General features: G+C 40.7%; 1 protein-coding gene across 1 annotated transcript in view; it reads left to right on the forward strand.

Moving 5' to 3' along the window:
* The first annotated feature begins 1637 nt into the window (after positions 1-1637).
* The window catches only part of ERG (ETS transcription factor ERG), a 64509-nt gene continuing 40579 nt past the window's right edge, over positions 1638-25567 (forward strand). Inside the window, exon 1 of the mRNA XM_058045364.1 lies at positions 1638-1726. Within this exon, the coding sequence (XP_057901347.1) occupies positions 1709-1726 (18 nt within the window). The 5' untranslated portion in view covers positions 1638-1708. The remainder of the gene's footprint in view (positions 1727-25567) is intronic.

The raw sequence follows: 25567 nt of genomic DNA on the forward strand, positions 1-25567 counted from the left end.
TTCCTGGATCTGGCAGGGCCATTCCCACAAGCAGGGGAGGGTGGATGAGCTTTTGCTCTGCCCTGGAGGACAAACCAGTGAGGGACTCTGTGTGCACCTCTGGGAAAATGTATTTCACCTTTCTTGGGTTGGCATAGGAGGGGAGAAATGAACTGGGACTTTCTGCTGTCTTTGTGTGGAAAAACTGTGTGTTGAATGCCAGCAGTCATCACCAGCTACAGAACGAACCTCCCATTTCCTTTTTTTTCCTAAGGTTGGGAGAAGGCGGCATTGGGAGAGGGTGAGGTCATCATTCCATTAAATAATGCTGCAACGAGCCATTCACTATTTCTTGCTCTTTTTATTGTACCAGAGTCCCTGGTCAGGGGGCAGGACCTTACGACAGCTGGAATTATCTTCCAGGCAACCTGTGCATGGTCGGGTGTTGTCATAGCAAGCAATGAGAAATTATAAACCTGTTAGAGCAGGACCAGCTTTTTAAAATTGTTTTATAAAAAAAAAATTAATGAATTCTGACTCGTTCTGATTTTTCCTTCCATTTTTACGGATTGTATTTTTAAGCTTTTCTCTTCGGGCTGAAAGCTCAATATCTCTTGACACCAGGAATTGTATATTTTATGAAAATACAGAAAACTGTGAGGCTCCAAAGTGTGAAAGGGTTGTGCCAACACTGGATCCTGAGTGGAATACCCTGGCTGGTACTGTGGAAGCACTTTGCCTTTCTTACCTATATTTTTTTTTAAAAGTTCAGGTCTCTTATACAAAGGGACAGGGACAGTGTTTTGTTTGCACAGCTGGGAATTCTAGGGTGCCCCATGACTGCCAAGTGCTCTGAAAGGACAAATAAAAATATAACACTGAATAAAAAATGGCCATCACACTCTAACCGGGAAGGGACCTGCCAGTGAAACCATCTCATTTCCATTCATGGATAGAGCTGTGAATTTAGGGAAAAACATGGAAGATTTAAGACTGTTTATGGCATTCAGGCATCTGCTTTTGAAGTTTTATGTCATTTGGTGACTTCCTCTCCTCAGTAAGAAAGAGACATCAAAACCAAATGATTGTCCCCAGCCTATGTGCTTGTTCTCTAAGGAAAAAAAAAAGTGCTCAATCAGATAGGCTGGAGAGTGTCAATAGCTCAGGAATGCAGGAATGAGGTTAATGGACAAATATAGACGTGGTGTAAGCAGGGCCAGGCCTCATTAACATATTTGGAGTTACACCCATTTATACCCAGGCTGGCTTTGGCCCTGGATCAGCAATTCCCCAGGGACCAGCCTGCATCCAACCACTGCTGAATTTGGCCCATTTCATCTGACATCTGCATCCTGCCTCGAAGTGGCCTGTCACACTTACTGCACATCACATCACACCTGCCCAGCCGGCCACAGGCAATTGACTTTTTTGTTTAAAAAAAACACCAGAAAACCAACAAAAATTAAAAAAAAAAAAAAATCAGTCACATATCATCAAGAAAAACAACATTGTTTTAGGACTCTTATCTCTTCACTCCCAAATATCCTGTTTCTTCGAGCTGCGGTGGCCAGGACCAATAGAAACCTCTTCCTGCCATTGGCTGACTTCATTTCCCAGAGTTAGCACAATCTCATCCGCTCTAAACAACCTCATCAAAACTTCTTTCTGGTCAGAGCGAAGCAATAATTATTATTAGCAATTATTAGCGATCAATAATCTTGATCACATTATGGCAAGCACTATTAAGGTAAGGAGGGGGGTACCTCTTTTTGGTTGGAATTTTTTTCTCACTGCCGTGTTCTTTGGTTTCCTTTATCAACCTAGATAAGTTAGAATTGGGCAACACCCCCACTGCCACAATAGAGGACAACAAGATTTCCTTTGTACTGCCTAGTAAATTTCCTTTTTCCTACTCCAACCATCCGCAAGGCTTAAAAACTTCAAACTCGGAAAAAAAATTGGGTTTTTTAAATTCACTGTTCAGTGGTGTGGATTGCATAGACGAAGCCCTTTTGTGAGAGCTTCTGAAATTTCTTGTAGGTATCCCTGGGACGACTTGGATGTGTTTGTGGACTGCCATGAGGGGAGAGGGTGTGCACTGCAAGGAAAAACCGGGCTCCTAAAGGGCGCTAAACTTTTGGATACTTTGAAATGTTTCTCTTGCGGATGGGGACACAAATGGGAAGGAGAGGCACCAGCTCTTGTTTCTCTCTCTCATGCAGGTGTTAATTATGTGCTTTTCTAGAAACTCTTAACTTTAAACTCAGGGCTTTTCTGGATGTTGTTTTAATGGTGGTGGGAAGATCTCGCGGGCGTGTTCTTTTTTTATTGTTTTAATTTTTTGGACAATAAAAATCTCCTCTTGGTGCATAATTTGATCTTAGAGCATGGTTTGTTGGCTTTGGGTTGTTTTTTTTTTTTTTAAGAATGGCTTTGCTGAGTTTTTTTGGGCTGTGTCACTTAGAAAGTTGAGTAAATCTGTCTGTCTAGTTTTTGTTTCTTTGGACAGCAGTTACCAGTAGAGCAATAGCTGTGATTAATTGCAGAATGTAACGGCAATTAAGCGATTTGTGATAGTGAAACTAATTTTACATAAAGAGCACGGACAGGGAGGACTCTGCTGTGTTGTTTTATCAGGTTTGGGATCAAGGTATTGTCGGATTCAGGACTGAGATATTTGTTTTCATTGTGGCATTGTCTGTTTCTGTACTTTTCTAATTATCTCAGAGATTTAACGAGGGGTATGGAATATCTGGCTGTTGGATAAGAAGGGCTGCAGTTGGATTTTTCAGCAAATTCTGCTCCAGTGTTTACATTTCAGAGATCATTTGATGCTTTTTGTTACAGTTTTGGGAAGCTGACAGTGGTGCCCGAGGGCAGTGCGATTGAAAAGTCAAATGAACCTTTTGTTTTTGTGTTTTTGTAATAACTGATGTTTTCATGAGGCTATCAATAGAGACATAGATCTTACTCTCCTCTGCATTGCTGACCAGCATCTGCTAAATGCTCAGTACCTCCTGAAACTGAATTCCCTTTGGTTTTGGCCGTGCATTTCAGAGCACGCAGGACGTGACAGGCACTTAATGAAAATCTTGAGTTTCAGGGAGTCAAGTTTGGGCTGAAAGGAGGGCTGTGCACTGAGGTTTTAATGATGGGTTTGCTTCTATTAATCAGAATATTGATACAAAATTTATTTTCAAAAATAATGGCACCCACAAGATAGGACGCTGTTTGCTCTTTAGGTAACTCCTATTATTTATTTCCTTTATGTTTCATATTGACTGAATTTTAATAGGCTAGAAGATTGTTAAATGATACCTAATTGTTGTTATTTAACCTCCACCTTACACTTAGAGAGCTGTTTTATACAGCCTGGTAATGCAATGTACTCAGCAAAATGGAAAAATGTACAATTCTCTGTCCTCATCTGGAGTGAATCTTGCAAAAGATCTCAGACAACCCAAAATGTTGAGGATTTTGCTGCCCAGGCGGCTGGGAAGGCCTTACATACTGTAGCAAGAATTAAAATTTTATTTTTGCAAGTGCAAAATGTGAAATGACTGGAAAGAAATGACAGGTGCTTTGTATTCGAGGTGCAGGAAATGTGCTCTGACATGAGGCTGAGACGGTCCAAAGATTTTCAATTCCTCTTCTATGGGGAGTGGATAAAGAAGCCTTTTAACTGAAGGGGTTCTGAAATAAAGACATTCCCTTTGAAGGCCAGGCAGGTGTTTGTTTAGATTTTGCTAAACTGTCACACACATATATATATTTAATCATATAAATATTGAATATAATGGCTTGTGTTGTCTGCTGGCAGTGGGCACCCCAGCTCTCCCAGTGTGGAGAGCCTCATCTGGGAATTCACTGACTCCTTCGGGGAAGCTGTGGAGCCACCAAATTTCAGAGTTAGGATGGGAATCCTTCTGAATTTGTTTACAAACGGGGCTGAGACTTCTCGGAACCTGCAAAGGTGAATCAGGCTGTCTGATTCATCCTTGCCCTCTCACCACCCTGCAGATGGACCCGTGGGACACGGGGGCTCAGCAGGAACCCAGCTGCTGTCACGGGGGCTCTGGGCAGGCAAACCCTGATGGGACATTTTGGGGGCTGTGAGATTGTGGGTGCTGTGAGATTTTGGGTGCTGGAAGATTTTGGGTCCTGTGAATTTTTGGCTGCTGTGAGATTTTGGGTGCTGTGAGATTTTGGGAGCTGTGAGATTTTGGGTGCTGGAAGATTTTGGGTCCTGTGAGTTTTTGGGTGCTGTGAGTGAGTTTTTGGGTGCTGAATTTGACATCCTGAGCATGGTTTTCCCAGAGGATCACTCTCTCCTCACCCCATGCCCTCCTCCTGTTGCCCCCTGTTCCTTTTTCCCACCGTGGTGGAAGGTTTGTCCTGAAGAGGAGGAAGAGGAGGATGAAGCAGCAGCTTTTTCCCAAGCTCTGACATGGATAAATAATATTAATCTGACTTCCCCACTGGACCATCCTTGCCCAGGCCAGGGATCTCTCCCTTGGATGGGGAGAGGTCAGTGCAAGAAGCTGTGCAGAGGAAGGTGCAAGAAGGAGCCTCCCCAAACCCAAAATTTTGGGTTGATATTTCATATCCCAATACCTGGTGCACACTCAGCTGAGCTGTCTGTTATGTTTCTTTGGCATTTTGGAGGATGAAATGTGGTTTTTTCAAGTGGAAAAAGTCTCCTTAGAGTGAAGATTTCAGTGCTGACAGGTTTCCCTCTGGCTCAGGTGGTGTCTGACAGCGCTGCGGTGGCACAGCAGTGCAGAGCACTGAAGCTGAACCTTATAAAATAAATGCAGTTATTTGTATTTATTAGTCACACTAATTACTGTAAATATAATTTTAGAACATATCTGAATTGGACATCAGTCTTTTGTTTGTGTTTTGCCTTTTTTTTAAATGAATGGAGCAAAAATTAGTTGAGTTACCTTGAGGTGCAGTAAAAATAGTTATCCTGGAGGTCATTTTGGTGGTTTTTCCCATTAAATAGAAAAAATACAACTACAATTCTAATTCCTTGTCATGTTCAAGTCTTGCTCTGTTTCTCTCTTCTCCTGCCAGTGCCATTATGCTTATTTTTAAAAAAACTTGTCAGTAAGTTGACTTTATAATAATTTATTGGTTATACTTGTGGATATTTCTTTAACTTACACCTAAATAAGCTCACATCCACTCTTCATTATTATTTGCTGAAGTGATGTTCATATGGAATCTGTGATTTCAGGGAGAAAAAGTCTGTGTGTTTGATAAAGGACAGGAGAATCTTTGTGGTTTCTGAGGCTTGAGGGTCAGGATGCACTGATTAAAGCAGAATATAGGAGGCAGGATTAATTTTTTTTTGAGGAATCTTATTCTGTGCTTGTCTCTATACCATTAGTTTTTTCTCACTTGCTTTAGAAACTCCAAGTAGTCACTGAAATCCTTCTGAAAGCTGGAGACAGTTAAGAAATAAATCTGTTCTTGGCATATGGAAATGTTTAAGGCTTTGTTTAGAGGATTGCATCTGCACTGAGTCCAGCAGAGCTGACACAGTAATTTGTACTTTTGTTCCTTGCATTACAACAATTATAAAGATCATTATCTTTTTTTCCCCCCCCTCATCTGAGTTAGCAGCTGACCCAATGGCATATTTAACTTGTTTAACTTTTTAATATATTTAACTTTGTTCACTTTATCAAAGCCTGTAAATCCTTCCGTTGGCTTTGGTGATGTTGAACATTTAAACATTTAAATTTTCTGAGCACACACCTTAGTGCTCTGGTGAACCAGAGACAGCAACAGAGCCTTAAAGCACTTACCCTGATCCTCCACTCCTCAATCCAAACTTCCACCAATTTCATGAAAGTTTTATCCCAATAAAGGCAGCAGAATCAGAGCTATAATTATTTCCAGGTAAAGCACTATTTCTGACTCAGATACAAATGTGCAATTTCAAGGCAGAAATGAACAGAAGTTATTCTGAGGGGATTTTTGTGTTGTTTTCTTTTGCTTTTAATCAGCAGTCATTTAACTCAATTTTGTTTGTGTCTTCATATGCCAAAACCAAGTGAAATATAAGGATTTTGCTTTCTAGAATTAAGTCCCCAGGCAAGGAACAACAGCTGGAAAATGCATATGTTTGACTGTCTGAGCTTGTTGGTTTGTTTGTTTTTCCTGAACAAGAACTACATTATCCCTTAACAAAATGTTTTTCAGCAAGTTCCCCGTGTTACAAAAGGCCTTTCAGAAATAATGTTCAAAGAAACAAGTGCTCTTGGAGAATGACTTGCTGGAAGATAAACACAGAAGCAGTTTTGCAAAATGTCAATGCCAAAAAAAAGATATTTATTTTCCAAGCGACGCTTTATAATTCAATAAAAATATATAATGCTGTTTACTCAGGAAGAAGTAGTCTTTGTAATGCAAGTTTCTAAATGAAGCCAAGAGAATTACTTGGAAAATTGGGAAAAAAAAAATTTAAAAAAAGAAAATTTTGTTTTGCATCACTTGTATTATGAATTTTGGCAAAATAAGGGTGATACAGTATAAAATATCACAGTGCCAAACCTTCTCAGGGTAACTAATTCATTGACTGCAATGGGATTTTTATTATACCTATCTTTGAAAAATTAATTTCTTTGGATAGGTAATTATGCAGCCACCCTGCTGTCTTTGATATACATATATATATATTATTTTTTAAATATATATTTGTGTATTACAGAAGAAATTTTTGCATTGAAAACATCAAGAAAAATGGGAAAACTTTGAAGCACTTATATGAAAAAGACATCAGTCCTTTCCTTAAGGAATGGATGTACCTTTGTGGTTGGAGGGGTTGTTTTGAATTTTATAACCAAGTCTGTCTGAGGCTGGAGAAGGCTGTGTCCCTCAATTTATTCCTGCTCGCTTAGAAAAACTATATAATCCTGTAAATAATTTATAACTATGAACAGAGAGATTTTAGGGAATCTGGTGAGATTTGGCTTGCAAATATTACCTTTCTCCTTGAAATGTGTCTTCAGGCACCGGGTTACCAATTTTTGCTATGCACAGAGAAAGACTGGACATTTCTTTCAGGAAAGGGATATTAGTGGTTAATTAATAAAATTCATTATGGTTTTTAATAATTGCTGTGTATGAACCAGCAATTACCTCTTCTGGTAACTATAATCAATCTTGTTTCAAAGTAAAATGAATGAATTGACAATCAGTCGCCACAAGAACGTCGCCGAACATTAAAAGTTATACAAGAACGATGAGTAATAATGAAATTTTTTTTTAAGGGCCGGGCTGAGGGACCCAGAGTGGCCAAGGAAATGTTTTTTTGGGAGCAGTGAGTGGAAGGCATGCCTGGGATGGGATGTGTTCCCCGTGCAGGGCCGTGTGTTTGCGGGTGGGAAGTGGTGTCACCAGGCTGGCGTGGTGACCTCGTCACCCCCAGAGAGGAGCTGACTTGCTTAGTCAAAGGTGCGTGCTGCCAACGATGACAGGGACTGGCTTTATGCAAATACCTGCAGGAAGGGGTGGACCCCGGTTTTCGGGAAGTGACAGGGGCTCTTTAAAGGTACCTGCCTGATTTAACAGGGGTGACAGAGTGGCAGACCAAGATGTGGTGCCACAAGTGGAGGAAAAACCCCCAGGAGACTGGAAATGCTTTGTCTGACAAATCCCTCATTGCAGCACGTTAATTCTACGTGGAAGGTTTTGCATAACTGCAGGAGTTTTTTTTTTAAACTTCATTCTTCAGAGCTGAAAAACATCTTTTTTTAGACTCTCTGTTTATTACCTTGATAAACAGCAAAATGCTGCCACAGCAATTACCTTGATGATAAAGGGTCTGTAGACAGATACTTCCTGCGTTCATTTCCTACCCAGATAAGCTGCCAAAATCAGGGACTACCAATACAGGAAATGCTTTCAATAGGAACTTCCTATCTGTTAATATCTAATTCACTGGAAAGATCTGAGTCCTTCTTGTTTCATATGAAGGTAATGCTCTACCTGATGCTTTTTAAACACTCGAGCCACAGCACAATGCATCTGTTGCTGTAATAAATTTCAAACCAATGCAGTTATCCTGGACTATGAAATATCAGCATTTTTCTCTGCAGGGGTAGGAAAAGTACCCCTAGCATTTTATAATAATTGGGAATCAGGATGCTGCAAAATCCACTGTCATTCTGTCAGCTGAAAAATAATCCTCCTTCAAACTCCTTGTTGCCTGAATCCTTTGCTCATTTCTGTACATTCCAAGTAAAATACTCATTTCAGTAGTCCATTAAATAGACATTAAAATACACATTTCAGTAGCACTTGAGGTGGACTTCTCCAACAAATAATTCAGAGCATGTTCTGGAGGTCTTGAAGATTCATGGCCGTTTTTTGCAATCCACAGTGCTCTACATATTCATCCAAAATGACTGAAACAAAAATTTTACCTCACTGTGCTGGGAAATAGAAACATTACTAACCTGTGTGTTTGAACCTCTGCTAAGGAAAAAAGAGCGAAGGAAATAAAGACAGAAAACCTCCACTGCTAATCGTAACTTCAGGGTAATTTGTTTCAGGCACATGAGCAGCAGGATGAATGAGGATTTATGAAACCTGGAGTGAAATTGGCCAAAATGAAGTCAGCAGTATGACTTGACTGGGGCCAGGCTTTCACTCAAGTTATTCAGGAGTTCAGCCCAAAATTTCTGTGTTGTTTTGCCAGTGATTCCGCTGGAGTCATTCCAGGTTTCTGCCACTGTGAATGAGATGGGTATTTTGGCCTTTCCCTGCAGAACTGAGAAGTCCTTTGCTGTCGTGGCTTCATTTACATCCCACATTTCCCTCTGGGATGAGCAGTCCCACATTCAGGTGTCTCCTCAGGTTGCTAAATCCGTGTTGTGCTCTGTACCTGGGATCTGAGGGTCTGGTTGGGTTTTCTGAGGCTGGGAATCTGAGCCTGGATTCACAGACCTTTCCAGACACCATGGTGAATACATCCCTTGGAGATTTCTTGGCTGTGGGACAGGAGGGCACCTGACCCAAAACCCCAGATACTACAGAGGGTTCTGCAGGGTGGAGATTAATTTTGACAAGTGGCTTTCCCAAGGCCGTGAGTGAAGAAGCTTTAGGAAGTTTCCCCTTGGCTGTGGGCTCACAGGGGTGCTGGAGAAATGCACGCTTTGTCCTGAAAGCAATGTTCCTCAGATGTGGTTTAGTCAACTCTTATCTGCTCACATAAATTTTTATTATTGTTAATCTTTGGCGTACTCACAGCAGCTTTCCTCATGCGTCAGGTATTCCCTTGGAAGTGCTCAAAACTGTTGCTTTTTACTAATCAGACCAGCTCACTAAAGTGGTGGCCAGAGACATTTTTCACATTATTTCCATGCAGGCATTACCTTTTAAAATATTTGCCCACCATTTGTCATCGAGGCATCGTTACCTCTGCTGTTTTCATGGAATTCAGAATCCGATTGTTTAGTCTACGTCAAGGGGGGAAAACGAGGGGGGTCCTGTGCCTTTAATGTTGTTTATAACGGTTGGACAGAGCTTGTCAGGTGAAGGTTAATTGCTCTCCAGTTAAAGCAGTTCTCTGCACAGATGGGTTATCAGGGCTGAACACTCGTTACAAGATTAATCTCGTTTCCGACAAGACTTCCCTTTCCTCCAACTGATTTTTGCTCAGCCATTGGACCTGTCAGCAGCCGTTAGGAGAAGGGTGGGTTACCTCTGGGATATTAATGCCTGCGAGCAGCCAAACAATGCCGAGCGTGTGTCATATCGGCGGGGAACATCTTTAGGAGACAGCACATTTCAGAGCTCTTCTGAAGGTCGAGATTCATAAACAACAGAAACAATCAGGAGTGTTTGTGTTAACCCTCCTCGTCGACACAATCTCCTTTTTTTTTTTTGTGTCCCTCCTCATCTCCTTGGAGTTTTTTTTTTAGGTCCAAGGGGGTATTTTTGGGTGTGTTTTAGCCAGCGAAGCAGCCCTGAGGAGATGTGGAGCCCAAGATGCTTCTGTCTGGTTGATTGATGGACAAGACCTTCAGTTTGTGCTTAAATGAGAGCAAATAAACCTCTCATGATGAGTGGTGACCACTCCCACACCACTGGAGAATGGTGACCACTCAAAAAACCTCAAACTTTGGGAGTTCTGTCTTCGGCTCTAAGCCAAGACGGGGTTTTTGGGTTTTTAAATCAGGTTGAAATGAAAGGGGGAGGAAAGGGAGCATGACTTTCATTAGAATGTGTCTATGCTTAGCTGTGTAACTTAGGAGCCTTGCTTGAGTCATGGTGAATGGAGAGGAAAAGGGTGTCTGTAGAATGACAAGGTCTTACCAACATTTTTCACATACTCTGTGGAGGCATTTATTTTTCTCCATAGCTGTAACATTGGGAAATAGAGGCTATTAATTGATGGACCTAAGTTAGGTCCATCAATTAAACCATTAAACCTGTTGAATTTTCCTCTTTTTTCCAAGCTGGAGCCATTCAGAGATGGATCCCCTGGGCTGCAGAGGTATGAAGTGGATGTGAATTGTGAGGAGAAGCAGACACGTCACATTCTTAGCGCAGTTTTGCCTTTCTGGCCGAGGCTGCAGCAGCTCTGCCAGTCCAGGCTCATCCTGAGCCTTTGCATGGACTGAGTTCAAGGAGGCTGAGGCACGAACACAAGAGTCTCGCTGGAGTTTTTGGGTTTATTTCAGGAGATCTGATACAACCAAAATAACACAACTTGGCAGAAGGCTCTGGCTGCCAGCTCTCTGCCACGCAGCTTTAGTCAGTAAATTCTGAAACACCAAACAAATATTCAAGGCAACAAGCAGGGTGGCTCTGATGTTTCCTTCGAGTTTCCTGTCCTGGCTTGGGATCAGCTCCGTCCTGTCGATGGTGCTGAGTCTCTTCATTGACTTCTGTGAACTTTTAGTCGGGCTGGGTTGTCCCAGCCAAGAAATCCAGCTCTGTGGAGGGTCCTGGGCTGCATGGCATTCACTGGATGATTTATTTACAGTTTGTTTTATAAACATGCAACAAAACTAATAAATTATATAAAAAACAAGCTCTGTTTAAAAAAATATCTATCAGCACGTTTCTGACAATTTCCTAATTATCTTTTTAAAATTTTCATTTAATAATCAAGTACTTTAATAACATTACTGCTGAATTCTTGGGGTTTCTCATACTAGCAAGATTAAAAATGCATTTTCCTTTGATTTAGAATCCACGGGGTTTAGGGAAATTTACTTGCTCCAGTTATAAAGCTGAAATGAAAGGTAGACAGGAATGTAACCTCTGGATGTCATCCTCTTCGGCCCTGTGCATTCAGAGCCAAAGCAATTCAAGAGAGTGAATTCCATTACTGGTTCTAATAAGATAGGAAAAGTGCATAGTAAATCTTTACAATGCCAACCAGGTCACCGCTGCTTTATGCCAAAAGAGGCAAGTTTAGTAGAAAGTTTTTTAATGGGCCAGGTTGAATTATTTTTAAAAGAAGAGAGTCCCTAAGAGGCTGTTAAATCTCTGCTTAGAGCCCTGAACGAGGATCTTGTTTTTCAAGATGCTGTTCAAGAGTTCCTGCTGCCTGTGCTCAGTGAGAATGCTGATGGTTTTGAAGAGGGAAGCTTAACACACAATTAGGAATTGTTGTTGCGCCACTCACCTGATGTGAGAAAACTCCTCCTCGTCAGTACCACCTTTCTAGAAGAAGGAAATTGAAAGTGGATTTTCCAAGGAAAAGTCTTTTTATAGCAAAGTAATGGAATCTTTACTGTGAGGGCAGCGAGGCCCTGGCACAGGTTGCCCAGAGGAGCTGGATTGCTGGAAATGTCCAAGAACAGGCTGGACATTGGGGCTGGGAGCAGCCTGGCACAGTGGGAGCTGTCCCTGCCATGGCAGGGGTGGCACTGGGTGGGCTTTAAGGTCCCTTGCAGTCCCAACCGTCCCATCATTGTGAGATAGTTTGGTTTTCTCACTTAAAATGGGAAGCTTTAGATCCAGACATTCAGAATGAACTAGGAATTCTAAAGCCGTTTGTTGGGCAAGTGGGTTGCAGATTTGACAGCTGCAACATCTTTAAAAAAAAATTCTTTTTAATAGATGTTGGAAAAAGATGTTGCGCTAAGGGTCACTTTCTTGAATTGTGAACATTTGAAATCTTCAGTGTTCACAGACAAATGCTCTACTTCTAAAAATTTTATCTTAAAAGCGAAGATACGGACCCAAACCACATCGTGTTTAAGTAATTTTTTTCCCAAGGCCTCATCCAAAACTTCCTGGTTGTGTTTCTGATTCGTAAGCTGGGATTCAGATGTTTTCTTGTCATCAGGTTAAATCTTATTCCTGAAGGTGTCAAGAAATAAAGCTGGCAGTTCAACCTCTTGGAGAACTTGCTGTGTAGTAACTGCCAAAAGCTTCATATTTAAAAAAAATTAAAAATATTCAAATTTCACATCACAAAATTGTGATTATATAATCACAAGTAAAGAAAATGCATTTCTATTTATATATTCATAGAAATTTTCCCTCCAAATATTGTAATTTAGGGGGCTTTAAGGCTTTTAGTGCATTGCAGAGGATCAATTAAAGGTGCTCTAGGTTGCTTGAGAAAGGTCAGCATTACATGAGGTGTCTGTGAGCCCCAAGGCATTGCTTTGCTTTTTTCCCCTCCTAATTCTCTGTTTCTTTCCTTAGTGAAAAGGAGAGAAATTCAGAAGGTTGAGTAAGAAGCTGAGTTAAAATGTTGCAAAAAGTTTAATATGAAAGTCTCAAGGTAGAGGTAGAAAGCAGTAGGATGTGATATTGAAATTAAGGTGAAAGGAAAAAAATGTTAAATTTTCTGTCAGTAAAAATATTCAGAATGCAGAATGACATGATCTTAAAAATAATGAAATTTCAGTGAAACATATGTATATATATCTTGTCTTATCTTCCTTCTAATTCACAAATATTTTACTGAAAATGAAATCCAACAGTGTTTTTAGCTGACTCCAGAATTTAGGTTCAGAGGAACCTAAGGTTCAGTAAGATCATGAAAGTTGGCAGCCACCATTGTTAAAAAGGAAGCTGGATAAATCCTCAGAATTAACTCTTTTGAAATCCTTGCTAAATAGGATTGGGATGATGCTGAAAGTGAAATTTCTAAGCTTGAGAAGGATGCTAAAACTAGATTCTCATTAGGAGGAACTTGATTTAAATTTTGTTTTAAATAATTTTCCCACTATTCCATGAACAACTGAAGCAATAATTATCAGTGCCAGTCAGTGCTGCTAAAAAAAACAAACCAAAGTGAAAGGTAGGAAAACAGAATCTGTTGAGGAAGTTCTTTGAGTCATGAAGTGTCCTAAGGAGGACAAAGTTTTCAAATTTTTTTTGAAGATGTCAGCTTTGTATTGGAGAGACATTGTCAGACAAGAAAAGCAAAGTCATTTTACTGTGAATTTTCATGGCAGTGAGCATAAATCTGTAATCCCCAGTGTTCCAGGGACCATTTACAGTCACCAGCCCTGTTTAAATGAATGAGAAGGCAGCCAAGAAAAGGAGAACAGAGGCCCAAACTTCCAAAAAAATTGTGGATTTGCAAACAGAGAAGTGCTATGCAAAATATGGCCTCAGTTAGCCCTGGCTTTCCCAGATTCCCAAGTCCCATTCCCAGATTCCCTGGCTGGCTGTTGTGTTCCACACCTTCCCCCTGCTCCAGCCACCACCCTCTGGCACCACAGGCTTCAGCCTGGTTTTCATCACTCAAGGTCTTTCCTTCACCAGGTTTCTTCCATCTCGTTTTGCACTACTACAGCTCTTCCTCTGTGTTCTTTTTTCACTCAGATTGCAATTACTTTGTTTATTTAATCCTCAGTTCCCCTCAGCTTCTGAAAACGCATTTCTGAAGGACAGAGATGGTTTTACACTGTCTGTGTCTCTTGGGAGGGACTTTTCACAAGGGATGCAGGGACAGGATCCAAGGAATGGCTTCAAACTGACAGAGGGCAGGGCTGGGTGGGATGTTGGCAATGAGGAATTGTTCCCTGGCAGGGTGGGCAGGGGCTGGGATGGAATTCCAGCCCTGGATCCCTGGCAGTGCCCAAGGCCAGGCTGGACACTGGGGCTGGAGCAGCCTGGGACAGTGGGAGGTGTCCCTGCCACAGCAGGAGTGGAATTAGATGATCTTTAAGATCCCTTCCAACCTAAACCATTCCATAATTCTGTGATCATCACACACTATCTTACACCCCTTTCCATCAGAAACACAGTTCACCCAACTCATCAAATCCAGGTCTTGTTGAAACCTATCTAACAGTACTTTGAAAATCTTTCCCTCTGAATAATAAGTCCCAAATGTATCATCAGCAGCCTCTTCTTTAATCCTGTTATTGCTGGATGGGACATTTTGGCTTTTTGAATTCCATGTGATGGGTGCTGGCTCTGGCACAGGGCTGGGAGAGAGAATTTTCAGTTTCATCCGCAGATCCTCACCATTATATGAAAAAAATCACTTTGTATTTTAAGAAGCAGCTGGTTTATTTTCATGTCTGCATCTGAGACATTTTAATTGTGATTTTCAGAGCTTTTCTATTCCTCACTGAAATATCATTAATAGCCTTTAAGAGCTTTTCATCTGACTTGAAATGGGACATTATTCTGCTCAGCTGCTAAAATTGCATGGGCTGCCACCAAACTCAGTTAATGCTGAAGTTGTTTTAGTGCTCTGAAAAATATCTATTAATTAGATGCTCTTAGCTCTTACTTGCAAATAGTTCTATTTATGGCTCATATAAAAGATAAATTTAGAATGCAGATTTTTTAGCTACCAAGTTTTAAAATGAGCAGTGTGGTTTTTGTTGCAAGGAATGATGATTTCATTGACACTTCAAAAATTTTGTAAAACTTAGAAAAATATCCTGAGAGGTGTTCCTAGAAATACAGGATCAGGAACTCTGGACTTTGATATAAATAAGACTAATTTTTCAAATAACTGACTTAAAAACATTCTTTGTACATGTTACTGTAGCGGGTTTTTGTTATATATTGGCACAGTCACCAATATAATATTTAGTGTACTCAACATAGAAAACGTATCTGTAGAAAAAAGTAGAATATAAGAAGATGTGGCAAGAATTTTAAATGTTTCTAGAAAATGTTTTCTCCACAGTTGTGCTTGAAGCTTCAGAGGGTCATAAACAGCTTTAAAACACGCGTGGTCAGTGATGAAATACTCCACATGAGGAAACAAAAAGTTTTACTGAAGCTTTAGATCTGTTTTCCATATTCTTGCAAAAGAGTTGGTTTCCAAAGATCTGTTTTAGATTTAAGTCTCCCTGGAAGTATCTTTAAGAAAGCTTTTATATACTTAGAAGATGTTCTGAAGAGTCAGAGTTCCCCTGATTACACCAGTGAAGTGTTTCTGTTAACTCTGATGGAGCAAAATGAATTTTCTAATTGTTCAGGTAAAATTGGTGTGTGAAATCCTCAACAATCTCTGTTTGGCTGGCTGAAAAATTATGGCCTTGAGAAATGGATGCTTTGGACAGATGCTCAGTTCAGACACAGATACCAACAAGAAAGTTGGAGAGGGACTCTGCTGAGGCCTGGAGTGACTGGACACAGGGAATGGCTTCAAACTGCCAGAGGGCAGGGATGGATGAGATTTTGGGAATTAGGAATTGTTCCCAGAGCAGCTGTGGCTGCTGGAAATGTCCAGGGTCAGGTTGGACACTGGGTCTTGGAGCAGCCTGGGACAGTGGAAGGTGTCCCTGCCACGGCAGGGGTGGAATGGGATGAAGTTTAAGGTCCTTTTCAACTCAAACCATTCTGGGATTCTCTGATACCGAGGCTGGACACCTCCATGTGCATCATCCTTAACTCCTTGCCTTGCCAGTGTATCAATCACACCCAGTTACCAAAGCCTCATTACCTGCCTGTGTTCCAGGCGAGCTGGATGATGTATTAATAAAATAATAAGTCTTTTCTTGGTCAAAGTCCAATATCCAAGCTGCCAAGCTCTCAGAGGGAAAAGCCCCCCTTCCTGCTGTCATGTCAAGAGAGCACAGGGTGCCCAGAGAAGATGTGGCAGCCACATCCCTGGCAGTGTCCAGGGTTGGACGGGGCTTGGAACATCCTGGAGCAGTGGAAGGTGTCCCAGCCCACATCAGGGGGTGGAATTAGAAGTTCTTAAAGATCCCTTCCAACCTGAAACTTTGCTTTTCCTCCTGCTTTTACCAGGCTTTTCTCTTTACCTTCATTACACGTCTTGCCTGCATGCATAGTGGCCTTTCATTATTTATTATTTTCTGGTCATTCAAATTGAGAAAATAACCTCTGGCACAGCTGTGACAGTCACACTGCTCACACTTTAACTTCTGCTTTGTATCTATTTCCCTCAGCTTGTGTCTCTTCTGTTTTATCTGTAAGCATTTTCTGACAAGGTCTGTCTAATCCTTTGCCCTATTTCTGTGCCCAAGACAGCAGAATCCATTTATTTCTTGCATTTAGCACTGCGTAAAATTCATGGTTAGTAAATACTTTTGAGTCACTGGAAATGTCCTTTTTTTCTGCAGAATTACAGCAAGTTTAAGTAGAAGTGCACAGTAGGAAGTGAGCACATTGTGACATGAGTGTTGCCCCACATCTCCCTCTCTGCAGAGTGCACCTTTCATGGTCATGCCAGGTCCCTCTGACAAATGGTTGTGTTTGGGTTTTCACTGCACTGACTGCAACATCTGTGTGTTTGCATCTTTTATCAGCAGAAGGAAAGAAAGGAACCCCACTTTTCTCTTTCATTAGAGAAGATGTGTCTCCCTACCCAAAGATTTCAAAGCCGGTCAGATTCTTGATGTCATGGATTCATAGAATAGTTTGGGATGGAAGGAACCTTAATAATCACCCAGTTTCAATTCTCTGCCATGGCAGGGACACCTCCCACTGTCCCAGGCTGCTCCAAGCCCCAGTGTCCAGCCTGGCCTTGGGCACTGCCAGGGATCCAGGGGCAGCCACAGCTGCTCTGGGAATTCCATACCAGGAGTCAATTCCTTCCCAATCTAACCTGACTTCACCCTCTTTCAGTTTGAAGCCATTCCCCCTTGTTCTATCACAACATATCTTCATTTCCCAGCTCTTCTGGAGCCCCTTGAGGCACTGGCAGAGTCTCTGAGCTCTCCATGGAGCCTTTTCTTCTCCAGCTGAACATCCCTGGCTCTCCCAGCCTGGCTCCAGAGCAGAGGGGCTCCAGCCCTGGATCATTTGTGACTTCTGGGCTCTCTGCAGCAGCTCCAGCTCCTCCCTGGGCTGGGCCCAGGGCTTGGGCAGCTCTGCACGTGGGAAATCACCTGAGGGGACACAGGGACAGAATTCTCCCTTTCCTGCTGCCCAAGCCACAGTTTGGGGAAGATCATTCCAATTGTGTTGATTCTACATGAGTTTTTTTTTTTTTTCCTTACTTGAATAATCCTCATGGCCAGAAAGGCTGGAATGATTTGTTCCTTCCTTACTTTTATTCCTTCAAATACAGAAACGGGATTTTAAAATGTCATGGTAACATTTATCATTTTCTTTTATCACACGTGTCTCAATGAGTGGTTTTTATTCCTGTGAGAGCTCAGCCCATAGGTTTTCTTGGACTTCTGAACAGCAGGAGCGTTGGAGATTGCTCAGGTCAGCCAGGAACTAAGTGAACAAGCTCATCTGGTTTTCCCTTCTAACTGAACAACATCTATCATTTCTCTTTATTTAGTCCATGCTTTCATTTTATTAGATTGCAGAGAAGCATAAATGGTGTCTGTTTACATTCCTCACTGATTCAGCTTGAAATGCTGACCAAGTATGGCTTGAGGAGTCTATAAAAGGATGGGGTAGATTCTGCCTCTCAGACACGTAAAGGTGTTCCTGGAAGCTCCAGACCCAGAGTGCAAATCAGTTAAGCCTCCTCGACGATTTTGAAACCTCAAATCCTTTGAAATAGTTGGCAGCCTGCCTGTTGCATATTTACAGTTGCACAACTCACGACTCTTCCCCTCTGTGACTTCTAAAAGTTCCTCCTTCCTTTTTTTCCTCCGGGTCCCTTGGCAGCATCACCGCAGCTCCTCTGCCTCCCTCCAGCTCTTGGCCCAGCCCTCCTCCCCTTTATCTCTCTCTCTCTCCTTGGTGTGGCACATTGTTCTGGGGAAATGGCTTGTTTGGAGTTCACACTTTGTTTTCCTGCTGTTTTTCTGGGAAGCTGGACGTGGCACGAAAGATATGGGAACAGCTTGTAGGAAATGGGTTTGTTTGGGGAAACAATAAAAGAGAAAAAGAGAAACAGCCTGCATACCTCTCCACCTCTGCTGGATGTTGGAAGGCCTGGATTACAGTGTGTAAAGACATTTTTGGGGTGATTTTTCAATACAGCTCAAAGAAAAGCAAATTAAAAAAATATATTTTTAGCGTATCTTAAACTTTGCATCCACCCAGCTTCACTTCTTGTAGCAATGTGTATAAAACACTTGCTAGTAAGGTGTGGAGAAAAACCACCATCTTAAAGGTTTCTATTGCTGTGGTAAATGCAGATCTCACAGTTCTGGACAGGAGATTCCCTTAATTTGCATTGATGTTCTCAGTTCACTTTCCCATCAGTGGCAGCAGCTGATCTTTTTTTGCTTTTCTGGAGTTGATATTGGTGCTCTTACAAAAACCAGTCAATATCAGAGCTGCAGGGTCTGGATTTTGACTGATAACTTTGGTAATCACTAGTTTGGAAGAATTATTGCCACAGGGAAAAGCTGCAGGATTTTTCTTGCCACCACATCAAAGATATTGCCACGTGCATTTTCCTTTTCTTCTTCAGGTGTAAAATTAAAAATGGGCCACGACCTGTTTCTGCTGCGTATGAGATTCAGCAGAGAGCCACAAGCTCCTACAATCATAAAATGGTTGGAGTTGGAAGATAAAGGTTAAATTTGTGAGGCAGAGCTCTAAAAATAAAGGAAAAAGAATGAAACAGTTGAAAATTTTCTGAAGTAATTGTATTTTGTGATTTTGAAGATTTTACTTAGAAAGGCATTGCTTAAATAAAGTAATAAGAACTTAGTTTAAAAGCAAAAGCACAGGTGTGAATGGGATTAGATTTTTTTATGCTGTCACAAACAATTTGGGGTGTGTGTGTTTGTGTTTGTGTGTATGAGAGTTTCTTTTTGGGATGGTTCTGTTTTGATTTATTTGGGGACAAACAAAAAATGTTCACTTTGTCTACCATAGGTATGAAACAATATTTTCTTCTGATCCATTGATTTGGCTGCATCTCTAAATGCAATATATAAAAAAAAAATCAGTCTCTTGGAATGATTTTATCTAATCTGTGAGCTAAAACAACAATATCCTTACTTTATACTGGTTCAACAGAGTAAATTAAATATCCTCAAAGAAAAGCAGGCACTTAACTTTATTGCTGTTTCACTAAACCCTCTCCTGTCTTTGCACCCAAAGAAATGACTTAATGCTGTGACATTCAACCCTGCCTTAATTTCATTAGTCATGTTTTGTGGCAGATGACTAAAATAATGTGTGCAGAAGTATGAATCAAGATATTCATTATAAACAATTATAGGAAGGTATGCTGGGCTGTACACTGCAAAGGTTATCGTGACAGGAAGTCATATTTTACATACACAGTGGGCTTATTTGGAAAGTTCATTCTGAATTTAGAAGGATTACCCATCTGAGCAATATTCCATATGCTCCTGAAATGGAGAATACCACGAGAGGCATGCAATACTACATATGTAATTATCCAGTGTATACATGGGAGCTCCAGAGTAAAAGGTGTCTGAGGAAAAGGAAGGGAGAAAAACGTAAACAAAAGATTTTCTGCTCCAGTGCTGTGCAAAGACGGAGAGCACTGTTAACAGAGTAAATTTTTAAAAAGTAATGTAAATTTTGGTTTAATTCCAGTTGTCTGATGTGGAGAAGTCAGTAAAATATACAGAATTATAGAATCATGGAATGGTTTGGGTTAGAAGGGACCTTAAAAATAATCTTTTTCCCACCCCTCTGCCATGGACAAGGACAGCTCCCACTGTCCCAGGCTGCTCCAGCCCCAATGCCCAACCTGGCCTGGGGCACTGCCAGGATCCAGGGGCAGCCACAGCTGCTCTGGGGAACTGTACCAAGGCCTCCCCACCCTCCCAGGGAAGAGTTACTTCAGTACAAAATACACTTGGAAGTGAATAAAAACATCCATAGAAACAAAGAAGGCTTGAGCAGCATTTCCAGAACCTTTCAGGCAAGGAGATTCGCAAGAGCTGAATGTGGTCAGTGCTCTCTAAATAGCAAAGTGAAAGTTTTAAACACGTGTGAAGGTGAACACAGGGTTTAATTGAGGTGTTGGGGTATGGGTTGGACTCGATGGTCTTGAAGGTCTCTTCCAACCCAGGGATTCTGGGATTCTGGGAATTCTGTGAACCCTCTGAGCTTCTCCAGCTGGTTGGACTTGCTCACCCACCCAGCAGACACCCCTTTGTTTTCCTGTGGCTCCCTTGGCGTGGGGGATGCTGGAAGCTGAGGCTGCCCTGTCAGGGCAGGTTTTGCAGCAGGAAGACGAGTGACCCCCTGGTGACACAGCCACGCTCACCCTGGCGTGTGCACGTGCACAAACACCACGCACAGGCCCTGCAGGGAAGTGATGGGTCACCAGGAGCTCAGCTCGTGGCCTCCATCCAAGTGTTATTTCCCTCATGCTCTCAGGCATTCCTAAAAAACGAGGCTTCTCTAGAAAGGAAACTCCTTTGGATGCAATTTTTTTCTGGTTTCCTCAGTGCAGTGACTGTAAAGATCTCTTCATTCCTTCCCATGCATTTTTAATCACTTTGCTGATGAGCTTATCCTTGGTACATGGTACATGCTCTGCTTTAAGGAAATGTATTTTAATACCTCAGTTATTTTTACTTTAAAGTTTCCTTAGAGATTGAGGGTGGGATCCTCTAAAAATGTTCATGTGTACATATACTTAAGAGTGTGTGTATGTAATTAAATAAATAAATAAATAAATATACACACATAAATATATATATCTTACCTATATATCTCACACACATATATATATATTACGTTTATATATACATACACATATATGTGTATTTTATATTATATTACATACATTATATATGTTGGTTTGGGTTTTTTACATATATAAAATAGGAGTAGGTAATTATATATATAAAATTTATCTATGGCTATAAATAATATATTTATTATATATATATCTCACACATATATATATATATTACGTTTATATATACATACACATATATGTGTATTTTATATTATAGTTATATTATGTACATTATATATGTTGGTTTGGGTTTTTTACATATATAAAATAGGAGTAGGTAATTATATATATAAAATTTATCTATGGCTATAAATAATATATTTATTATATATATATCTCACACATATATATATTACGTTTATATACATACACATATATGTGTATTTTATATTATAGTTATATTACATACATTATATATGTTGGTTTGGGTTTTTTACATATATAAAATAGGAGTAGGTAATTATATATATAAAATTTATCTATGGTTATAAATAATATATTTATTATATATTATTTGTATAATAAATTTTATTATATATAAAATTTATCTATTTATCAACCCACCAAAGTGGACAAATATTAAATGTAGCAGAATAAATTATAAATGTAGTATACAACCTTGTAATTTTCCTTAGATAGAAAAGAGTTTCAAATGTTACCATAACACTGGACAGGTCTTTTGAATAAGACTAAAAAATAATGTGAACATTTTTCTCAGTAAAGTTTCCAAACTTTATTGAGGGTAGTTACTGTGTATAAGGAAAAGCTTTAATTCTAGACAGAGAATAACTGATTAACACTCTGTAATTCTTGAAGAAAGCCCACCTGAACTGCTGGGACTGGCCAAGATGCAAAAGATTTTAAGAGGAATAAAGCATGGGTAAGACTGATGGTTTAGAATGGGATCAGTGCCTTGTTTTGGGCTCTGGTTGGTCCCAAGACTCTCTCCCAAGATTCTTTCCCAGTATCATTTTGATCTGTTAGCTCCTAGCAGGTGTGTGCAGCCTCAGTTCCCTTCCTGTTGGGCTCTGAGCCACTTTACAAACCTGCAATCAGCTTTGCAAAACAAATTTTTGCTGGAAAGGTTGCTGAAAAAACATTCAAGATGTTTGTACTTTTTAACAAAATAGAATATTGGCTGCTCCTTCAGATTGATATCTGAAAAGCAAAGTAGCAGCAACAGGCTAGTCCTGGGCTGAGATAGAAATTAAAGGGTTCTACATCAAAGTTTTCCCACTTTTCTAGAAATTTTTGCAGGCCTAGAAATTTACAGCCAAGAATGAAGGAGCAAAAAACTTTCAGCTTTCAAAGTTTATAATTGACAATACTCTCAAGATGAAAAGGAAGAAAAGTCTATTGTATTGACTGGAAGAAAAGTCATTCAAACTTCACTGCTCGAGTTCTTTCCATGGATGGAAGTGCTAAAATAAGCATACAAAGCTCCAGTTTCTTTAAAAATGCAATATATTGTATGCAATATACAATCTGCAGGATATATTTGTATTGTTTCCAGCCCTGGTGATTTAAGGTTGACATAATCATTCAGGAATACTTATTCTGATCATTGTGCTGTTGCAACCCTGCACCCTCTTCAGCTCATGGTGCAGCTGATAAAACCTGGTGTTGCCTCAGTGTTTTAAATAATTTTCCAGCACTTTGTTTGTGCAGGAGGAGATTTTTGAGGTCCACTTTCACTCAGGAGCCTGCTGCCTTTCTCTGGTTATTGTGAATGGGCAGAGCTGCTTCCAAGCAACTTGAAGCCCTCTTAGGTGCAGGGTGGAAGTTTTCATCTCTGTGGCATCTATAAAAGAGTTTTCTACTAATATATATTAAATATTGACTTAGTGCTAAGCTATTTATTTGCACATTGCTGACAGATAAAAGCTGCAGATGAAATAATTGATTGTGAAATGGCAACTCTTTAAATCAGCTGCTCGTGCCTGCTCTGGAAAGGGCTCTACTCAGTGTGGTAATTTTAATGTGTGAATTAGGTAGTCCTAAACACAGCATACGGCTTGGGATGAGGGAGATATGTTTTCTAACACTGATTTTTAGTAATTTTTATCAAGGTTTCACCATCTGCAATAACAAAATGGTGATTTTTTATTTTCTGAAGCACTTGCAGACATGGAGTTGAATGGCTCATGCTGCAAATATTACCTTATGTTTTGCTGACATTTCAGGAATGACAGTTTATTAGAAATTGTGATAAGGCACCAGGGTCTGCATTTGAATTTATATTATTTCAGAATTTGTTCATTAAGACACAAAATATTGAGCCTTTGGGCTTAGCCACGAGGCCTCTGCCCACGTTAGCGGTGAAGTCAGAGTTACGCAAAGAGGGCTGCAGGATCAGGCCTCGAACATCTGCTGCCGTTTCCCAGAAATTAATCTAGCCTGCAATTCCATAACTTCACTTTGATGGATGCTTGATTATTCCTATTTTCAAGTGGGCCTCCAAACATCCTTGTATTTTTCTCAGCAAGAGGTGAGGAGAGCTGATAAGTGGCAGCACCGGGCCTGTGTTTGGATTAACGCGGAGTCTCCAAGTGCTCCCTGAAAGGAGCTGGAGGATGTTGGCTGAGCTGGCAATCACATTCTCATGGGTGGAGGTGAGGACAACATCTGTCTTTCCTATCTTGTACTTGCCAAGGCTTTTTGTTGTTCCTGAACTCTCCTCATGAATATAATATGTGGGGTTTTTGTCTGATCTAATGAATCCAAGACTCGGAGATTTAGAAGGAAAACATATTCCAGATGTGCCTTGCAATTCCTGACTCAGGTGACTGCATTTTAAGCAGTAACCTTTTCCAGTATGTTCCCCACACCATATTGAATATCCTCCTTCTGCAAACGGTCAGGGGAGGCTTGTACAAGCATCATGATTAATAAGCTACAGCAAGGCTAAAACATCAATCATTTGCCTTTTGTTTCACCCGATTGCTGCTGGATGCAATGAATCCAAGGCTCAAAGGCTTGACTTTGGAGCAGGGCTGCAAATTTTGGCTCTTGAAGCAGTTCAAGCCCAGCTTGTTTCCTCGTGCAGTGGTGCCTGCTGCAGACGTGAGCAGAGTCTCACACTGGATGAGTTCCCACTGCTCGGGGAGGTTCTGGTGTCCAGCCTCCCTGTGCTCTCTGCTCCAGCCTGGAAATGGCATTCCTGTTTGAAATTAGGCTCTCACTCCAGATGAGCAGCTTCCTGGAGCATCAGAAGATGCAGTCTGAGGGAGGATAGGGTAGGAGAGCAGCAAGCAAGAAGAGTGACTTGCTCAAATCTTGTGCCCTGTGTACTCTCCTCCACACTCTCACCTGTCCTTTCTTTCAGTAACAGTTTGTAATTCAATTTACAAACAGTTTGTAATTCAAATTACAAACAGTTTGTGATTCAATTTACAAACCTTCAACAACCAATGTTACCAGGTATACAAGGGGATACCAAGAGCACTAAAGCATGGAAACACTTAAGGAGCTAATTGCACGGCCTTGATGAGAACAATCTTCCCTCAGAAAATGCAGGTCCTCTCCAAATGTGACTGTTTATTAGAAAGTTCCAACATCTGCAAAACACACGCTGGTGTGTTACAATTAATCCTCATAATAAACAGTTTGGTGAAAGTTTTTGTTTAACAGCTTTTGGTCTAATTTAGAATGAAAATAAGTTGCAGTATGTCAGAATTCTTTTTAGAACAGAGACGTTTTTTCTGCCCAACTGTAGACATCTGAGAAGTGATAAGAAACAGCCCATGTCTGAATGGATTGTAGCTGTGGGGAGGACAAAGCTTGTGCTTATCTATGTATTATCATGAAATCAGATTAGAAAAGCAAAATGTGTTTACATTGATGAGGAGAAATACTGTAAAACTGGTGTCAAAAAATGGATTGTATAAATGCAATGCATATGGCAAAGTTAATTAAAAGTTCTTTATCGCAGTGTTGTTGTAAGCCAAGGGTAACAGGTCCTTTTGGGAGTCTGGGAATGCTGTCTGAAGAAGCAAAAAATGCATTTTATTTCTCTAGCATCTCAATGTACAATGAGAGGTTTTGCTGTGTTAGTGTCCCCTCATTCATCCTCCTTTGGTGCAGTTCTTGCCCAACCCCATCCAACCTTGGACACTTCAGGGATGGAGAATCCACAATTTATCTGGGCAGCCTGTCCCAGGTTGCCACCCTCCCAGCCAAGGATTTCTCCCTAAAATATAATATACACCTGCCCTCCTGCAGTTTAAAACCATTGCTCATGAATAAAAAAACAAACAAACCAAACGGGTCGCAGTTTAAAACCTGTTCAAACGCCTGGGTTAGAGTGGCCTCCAAAGTACTTTAAAATCCTGCTGCTCTGTTTATTCCCCAATATCCCTCATCCCAAGCAAATTCTGCTGCAGAACCACACACCTTATTGTCTTGTGTAGCATTTCTTGAGTTTGACCGAACTTTAGAGAAAAAAAAAAGTCTTTGTCCTTAGTTCCTGACATTGCATTTAAAGGAGGGGGCAGCTTGCATGTGCTTCTCATGATGGGAACT

The sequence above is a fragment of the Melospiza georgiana genome, chromosome 2, assembly GCF_028018845.1.
Source record: "Melospiza georgiana isolate bMelGeo1 chromosome 2, bMelGeo1.pri, whole genome shotgun sequence".
Classification (NCBI taxonomy): domain Eukaryota; kingdom Metazoa; phylum Chordata; class Aves; order Passeriformes; family Passerellidae; genus Melospiza; species Melospiza georgiana.